At 40.6% G+C, this 7,500-nt stretch overlaps 1 protein-coding gene across 1 annotated transcript in view; it reads right to left on the reverse strand.

Moving 5' to 3' along the window:
• Positions 1–9: 9 nt before the first annotated feature.
• The window catches only part of LOC101848352, a 56,399-nt gene continuing 48,908 nt past the window's right edge, over positions 10–7,500 (reverse strand). The window contains exons 25-31 of the mRNA XM_005098140.3: positions 7,106–7,212; positions 4,527–4,965; positions 3,667–3,742; positions 2,985–3,059; positions 2,354–2,439; positions 1,437–1,513; positions 10–1,016 (exon numbers count right to left, since the gene is read on the reverse strand). Coding sequence (XP_005098197.1) covers positions 937–1,016; positions 1,437–1,513; positions 2,354–2,439; positions 2,985–3,059; positions 3,667–3,742; positions 4,527–4,965; positions 7,106–7,212 — 940 coding nt within the window. The 3' untranslated portion in view covers positions 10–936. The remainder of the gene's footprint in view (positions 1,017–1,436; positions 1,514–2,353; positions 2,440–2,984; positions 3,060–3,666; positions 3,743–4,526; positions 4,966–7,105; positions 7,213–7,500) is intronic.

The following is a 7,500-nucleotide window of genomic DNA, read 5'->3' on the forward strand; positions in this document are numbered from 1 at the left end:
TGGGGCAAGTGTATACTTTTGAACGTCATTTTAAAAAAAAGTCTAGTATTAGAGGTCAGTAGATGCAGTATTTTCAAATATTGCATCTCAAAGCTCAAGCAATAATTCATAACCCTGTAGCCTCTGGAAGCAAGTTTGCATGACTGCACAACAACTCTCTTAGATCCTTTGTAACAAGTAATTTTTACGGTCTTTACCTCTTCCCTTCCCTTCTCTTCTCAAAGCTTTATTGCTAAGAATCAGTTTCAAGAGATGTAAACTTGGTAGACATACCACTCTTTTTAAAGACAGCTGACCTAGCACATGTGGCCATCAAACATATGACCTTATGGAAGTTGGAGCTTTCATCATTGGTTCAAACCTTGTTGCATACAGTTTTGATTTATTCTGGGTTTTCATTCATTTTCAACAAACTACAGTGATTCAAAAGGGAGGAAGTCCATCTTAAATACGACAGAGCCAAGTTGAAGTAAAGCCATGAAAACCTCCTCAATAAGCAAACTAAAGGGACACCCAGTGGGAGATTTCAACAAGAGTCACCTGTATCTTATTTCATCATGACAGTACAAGCTGAGCTCAGAGCACCCTCAAACAAAGAAAAAGATAAAGAAAAGAAAATGCAGGGCTCCATATTGCAAATGTAATAACTTCCAACAAGCCCGCTCCCCCTTCTTTCTCATCCCCTCCTTTTAAGAAACATCAGTATACAACAGGTGGAATGTACAAGAATATCACTTGTGACACGACAAAGGAAGCTGCTGCTGTGACATTTGAGAACTTTCTTAGACCCTGATTTCAAAACAGAAAACCCAGCTACACCATCTCAAAGATCAAGCCAAGCTCAGGTTAGAAAAAAAAACCATAAAAATAACAATAGATTAACATTCCGGAAAAAAATAACGCAGAGAGCACACAGTAGAGGGCTTTGCATCAACGTCATCCATTGGCTGCTGTGACAGACGGGTGATCAAGAGGGCAGACAGACTGGGGTGCACAACGCTTGTGGCAGGCATGACCTGCAAACAGACATAACAATTATTGACTACAACATTTTCTGCATTTATAAAGATGACTTATATGGAAAAGAAAACCCCACAAAAAGCAACATTCTTTGGTCAAGAAAATCAAAAATGCAGTACTCCAATTTACATGTGTAGACAACCCCCTAAAACAAATACATATATGAACCGACTCATCCTTGAAAAACTACCACGAAGGAAATTTTAACTTTTCATGAAATACTAAAATGAAATCAAACAAAATAGCAAAATATCCTTTCACTATCATGATAAAAAAATACCTACTCTTTCTCAAAACACATTGAAATGATGAAAGAATGTCCCTCCTCTTTTTCAAAACATATTCAAATGACCCAGAATGTCCCAACACAACACACTTTAGTGGTGACAGAATGTCCCTCTCCAAGAAGTACTCACCACAAGGAAAGACAGCCACACCAGGAGAGCTGAGGGAAACGACACTTTTCAGAGGCAGGTTGCAACATGGGCATGGCCTGCAGACAAATAGCAAAACATAAGAAGATTAGTTTAGTTTTAGTAGAGGTTTTACGGCGCTCACAACTGCATAAGGTCATATGAGCACCAGAAGATTAGAGGTGTTACAAAAGGGTAACAAACATAAAAAAGAAGAAGGGGAGATAAGGACGATAGATGTTTCATAGGAAAGAAGAGGCAATCCACACCAGAGCATCTGCCAACCACCCACTAACAAGATTAATTATGAAAATAACAATTATAATGATAAATATGAACCACATTTGTATTGTGCTTTTCCATTTTGTAACTGCTCAAAACGCTTTACAACAGGAAAGATAACAAAGTCTTACACCATTTCACCCTTTTGAACAGGCGAGGAAAACAGAGAGCTTTTGCTGCTCATACCTGGCACGAGGGGTAGGGGGATTCTGCTGAAAGACATTTTGATTATTTCAAAATCAAATTTTCGGGAATACCAGAACATACTGGGCTCTGAGCTGTGGCAGTTGGGCACTTCGCAGTAGCACGCAGAAATGCGACTTATGCGTGGGGAAATATTCTTATTAAATATCTCGGTCTTTCTGCTAGGACCCTGTATCCCTTCCCAGCCCAGGTTGGCTCCAACAGTCAAAGTTAAATCTAAATTGTGTCGGTGAGAGTGTAAAACACTTATAGGTGTAAAACAATTACATTTTTTAAAAATACGAGAACATCCTTTTTTTTTCATCGCATAGGGGAAAACAGTGTAGATTAGAATGCTACACTTACACTTACACACCAGCTCCATAAATCATAGAGGAAAAACTGAAGAAATATAAAACTTGTCTAATGAGAAAAAGATATAGTTTACAACCTACCCATAGATATTGACTTCCTGACCCCAGTGGCCGGGCAGGTACTCGGCCATCAAGTCCTGGCTGGACATCCCTTGTACCTGGGCACACTGCAGACACAACATCAGCAAGAAGTGAGACCATATGCCAGCTTTTAAAAAAAGTTCTCGTAAGAGTTTTACGACACTTGCAACACAAACAGGTCATATAAGTGCCAAAGATAAGAAGTGTTGCTAGAAAGTAACATATAAAGAAAAGATGGAGGAGAGAGATAAGGACGATAGACGTTTGATAGGAAAGTAGCTAATCTGAGAAATTACTTGGAGGTTGTTCCGAGTGACCATGGCCTCCATGACAGAGCAGTTCGCCTGCCAGACTCATGACCATAATGAAAAGGTCATGGGTTCCACTTGTCTCTGCTTAAGTTTAGACGCTGCATCTTTAGCACAGACTAATTAAAACAAATTTGCCTCTGTCCACCGTGAAATATTTCAAAAACTACTAAACAATAGACAAATTTATTAATCCAGCAAGTTGAGCATCAAATACAATCCATTAAAATGCACATGACTCACAATTCAATATTTGAGACAGCAAAGGTGGTTTTCTTTGGCCCTATGAAAAAAATAATGATCCATGTATGAAAAGTACTTACCATGCCTTGCACTTTCATATCGTGCCCCTCTCCAGTCTCCACACTCCGACGTTCTACCCTCACCGTATGGTACACCTGGAACAAATAAACATAAGCCTTGAAGACATCAAATAAAGATGAAACAGTCTTCAAAAACATTAGGTATTTCCATGGATAACACACATCCCACAAAGCTACTAAACTTTAAAAAAGAAAACATAACAAAGAAGACATCTGTTATGGGTTGTGTTTTTTTCACAAAAGACCAAATGTACTTCAAGTTTATAATAGTCTTGGTCTATGAATATGGGAGGAACATGATAACTTGGTAGGCTGATAGGTCTGATCCTTGTCTGTCATTTACAGGAGTAACTAAAGTGAGCTGGCAACTTTGTGTGAGCACTCTGCTTCGCAGCAAAGTCCTCTCAGACAAAGAGGAAAATCACTACTCACTAAACAGTGCAATAATCCCCAGGTAAACACTCAGTAACAGTCCCCAGGTAAAAACTTAGTAACAGTGCTTCAGGAAAAAATATAGTAAGTCCTTCACATAAAACACAGTCCTTCAGCTAAAAAAGCAGTAACAGGCTACTAGAAACAAAAACTCAGCAAGTCTTTCAAGTAAAAACTCGAAGGTGAAAAACACCACAGTAAGTCCTTCAGGTAAAAATGCAGTAACATCCTTCAGTAACTAAGCACTCACCGAGGGAGTGACAAATCCCGGCTTCTTGGCCCACATGTACATTGACATTTTCTCTAACATCTCATGACTCAGATGACTGTGGAGAAAGCAGAGAATAGGGGGATACGGGATGGGGTGGGGTGGTTGTTGAGTCATGGTTGATTGTTGTTAGCTGTGAGTCCGCAACAGGAGGATATGGCTTTTTTCCCCAAACCGAAAAGTTTGGTGGGGGGGGGGTTGTTTGCATAAAGAGATACACAATAACTGTGTCATAACAGAAACATAAGAGGGAAAGAAAAGAAACAGGACCTAACAGCAGCACCCTCCAACCACCTGTTACACCTATGTTCAGCAGTACAAACCCGGAGAACATTTAATTTTCTCAACAACTGCACAATTTCATCATGCCTACAGATCACGAGGCAAACACCTTCAACGTCAAATACAAGAATGACACTGAGCCGGGGGCTTTGCAATTTTGTTGTGGTCTATGGCAGAACAGTCTTAGGGCAGCTAGAATAGACACTTTACTTTTACTTTACCCTACTGTTTTGATCAGCGGCCGTCTGTGTCCTAGCCCTTCGGCCTATAGAATAACCACAAAACTATCAACAACTACAACAACAGCATAGTTTGTTTGTTTGTTTGTTTGTATAAGTATAGACAAGCACATCAACACAATAACCATCATTTAATGAAAGGACAAAAGCAAGATAAACTGACAGATTTAACAGAGGGAAAGAACAAATGTAGGGCCGACCGATGGCACCCTCCAACAATCTGAAATGGCAGTTGGAATAACCATAATACCAACAGCAGCACCAACACAACACGAACAGCAACAACATTATAACCACTATGCCACAACAGGACAAACTTACTGTTGTTCCATCTTGATGCTGTAGTCTGCGTAGCAAGCCGAGAGGAACTCTGCTCTGAGACAAGTGGCAGACACTTCCGGATTGTCCAGGTACTCCGTAAGCAGCTCAATAGCCAGAGCTCCGCCGAGATGAGTCAGGAGCAGGTAACCCAGGTTGTTCCAGGTGATGGCCCCTGGATTATCCTCTTGCTCGACTCCATGGAAACTTTCTTCCACATTGTTAGTACAGCCTTGTTTAACCGCTGTCAAGGAGGAATCGCTTACTGCCAACTCTGGCTGCGACTCAGAATAAAACTGATTATTCTTACCAAAATTTTCTGTTATAGAAGATCCATTTTCGCTTTCAAGTTTAGAATTGTCCTGTGGCTTCAGAATAGATTTTCTTTGAAACTCTTGGAGTAAAAACCTCCACTCTTCTAGGTTCCGAGGCAGGTAACCATCTAAAAATAAAGAATAAAAGACAAAAAAGCCCAAAAGAATTAAATACTTCAATTTGATCATACTGCAAACTTGAAAATTCAAAATATGAAAGCTAAATAAGGAGAAATGTCAGTGAATATGTGTGCACACAGAATCATGTGCCTGCATGGATATGAAAATCTGTCATATTTCTATCACAACAAATTATAAGAACAAGAAGCCTCTCTTCTCTTTAGTTACTGACTCTCTTATCAATTAATTCAAAATTTCAAACAATTTTCAGTTCACAATTCCTTGGTATGAAAAATCTGTCAAAACATAAACTTCATTAAAAAAAACTACAGTATGGTCTTCATCCGCCTGACGGGAAACATTCCATAACACACAAAAAAAATTCAGCCTGAACTTTAACGTTCCACATGTTGGCCAAGTAAGTAGCCAACTACACTGCAAGTGCTGCTTGTATCAAGACACCTCTGGGCTCCTTCTTACTGCTGTCTTTTAGCCACACTCCCATAGCTGCCACTCAGGAATTTTAAAAAAGGAGGAAATTCACGCGAAGGCGTACACGCGCTCTTCGAAGGCCGAAGTAAAACCAGTGAGATCCAGAGGCAATATTGGAAAATTTAGCCTACGGTTTTGGAAGGGAAAACTGTCATATTGTTAACCATAGGCGACTGAATTAAAATGTATTTGAAAGAAAAAAAACAACCCAAAAACCAAAAAGCATTCGAGTCAATTTGACAGTCTGGACTTGGTGACTAAAAATCCAGTGTTTTTTTTGCCAGCTGGTGTCTCATAAAATGATTTCTTTCACTTTAAAATTGTACATCGATGTAGAGCAGTATCGGATCAAGGAGGCAGGCACTCTTGTACAATTGCGGTCCCGTTTGCACTTAGTGCCCCTGTAGTGTGTTTCTTATTTCCTAGGCTATCTAATCTAGATCTAAAATCTAGATATCTAAATATGAGTAGATCTAGATTATATCTAGAGATAGATTATCTAGATCTAGATTCACTTCCACAGCCACAATAGCTGTCATGTAAACAAACGGGACCGCAATTGTACAGGAGTGCCGCGGGGCGCGATTTCTTTCGCACCAAGCGCAAAGTGCAGCAAGCGGCTAATGAACTTTTCAAGTCGCACACCGGCTGCTTCTTTCTCATTCCAGCTCCTTTTATTATTGCATTCTGCATCAATTTCTCTCGAATTTCTGCCGTTTTCAATGACAACTCGGCGCGCCAACGTCCCAATGCCCGATCGACACTGTGTTGCTCCACAACAATAAACAATGTGAAACTTGCGCTGGGCCTAGAAGAATGGAAGTAGAAAGCTACGGGCGGACATGCGCAAGCGGCGTTTTCGTCTCTCTCCCGGTTCTGTGTTTTCAGCGGGTAAAAAAAAAAAGTGTATCGAAATTTGCGACTGAGAGCGGTCCAGCGGAGGAAGGAGGAAAGTAGCGGGACAAGCTAGATGAAGCGGAGTTTCCGCTATTTAGCGGGACAGTGGCAGCTATGCACTCCTGATCTTGTGGTAGGCAAGATTTAACAACTAGCCTTCTCCAATAAGGGCAAAAAATCTTGGCGGTCCTTAAAGCAAGTTGCACACATTATAGATCCTTTGGTGGCCCAAAATGGATAAGAGTAGGCTTTGGCTGACCCCCATGCAAAATTAAAAATGTTCTACCAACTGGAAATGTTTAATGTGTCCCACACGCTCATACGACCTTCTGAAGTTGCAAACGTCGTAAAGCACTTACCCCCCCAAAAAAACCAACCATCTAGACACTGAAACTTACAAATGAAATTTCAGTCCAGAACATACTGCACCAATGTCAGATCCGGACATTAAGTAAAACCCATGAAAGCAAAACTTTTGCAGGTGAGATGAAATGTCGCCACAAAACCCTAAACAACACTGGAAGAGACAGGCAGAGAAAATGAAAATTAAAGAACACCACCAGCAAAGTACAGTCCAACCCGCTTTAACAGACACCCGTCCAAGACAATCACTTTTACAAAAGTCCACTTCCTCCTTCCCCCCTTGCATTAAAAAAAACCAAACTACAATGACACCATCCAAGACATTGACCTGTCTGAGACAACCACTTTTCTCCTCGACAATGCGTGGCCATCTTGGACAATTTCGACTATACCCACCTTCAGAGTCATTCAGCATGGCCACATCATCAGCCTTCAGCACCAGAGTCAGCAGACGACACCAGTCCCCGCGGCGCTTCAGCAACTTGACACACACACACCAGCACCTGGGGGGGATGATGAGAGAATGTAAGGACAATAATATGGTTGAATTTAAGTAAAGGTTTTGCAGCATTTGCAACACAAATAGGTCATTTGGGGGACGAATATATATGGTGCTACTAGAGAATGACATACAAAGAAAAGAAAGATGGGAGATAAGGACTATAGACGTTTGATAGGAAAGAAGGGAGAATCTCTCTTTATATAATAAATTTGAGAAGACAGAATTTCTAGAAAATATAGATAAGAAGAGAACACTTCTAGACAATATGGCAGAGAAGAGACACTCTTGA

The sequence above is a fragment of the Aplysia californica genome, unplaced genomic scaffold (assembly GCF_000002075.1).
Source record: "Aplysia californica isolate F4 #8 unplaced genomic scaffold, AplCal3.0 scaffold00173, whole genome shotgun sequence".
NCBI classification, from domain to species: domain Eukaryota; kingdom Metazoa; phylum Mollusca; class Gastropoda; order Aplysiida; family Aplysiidae; genus Aplysia; species Aplysia californica.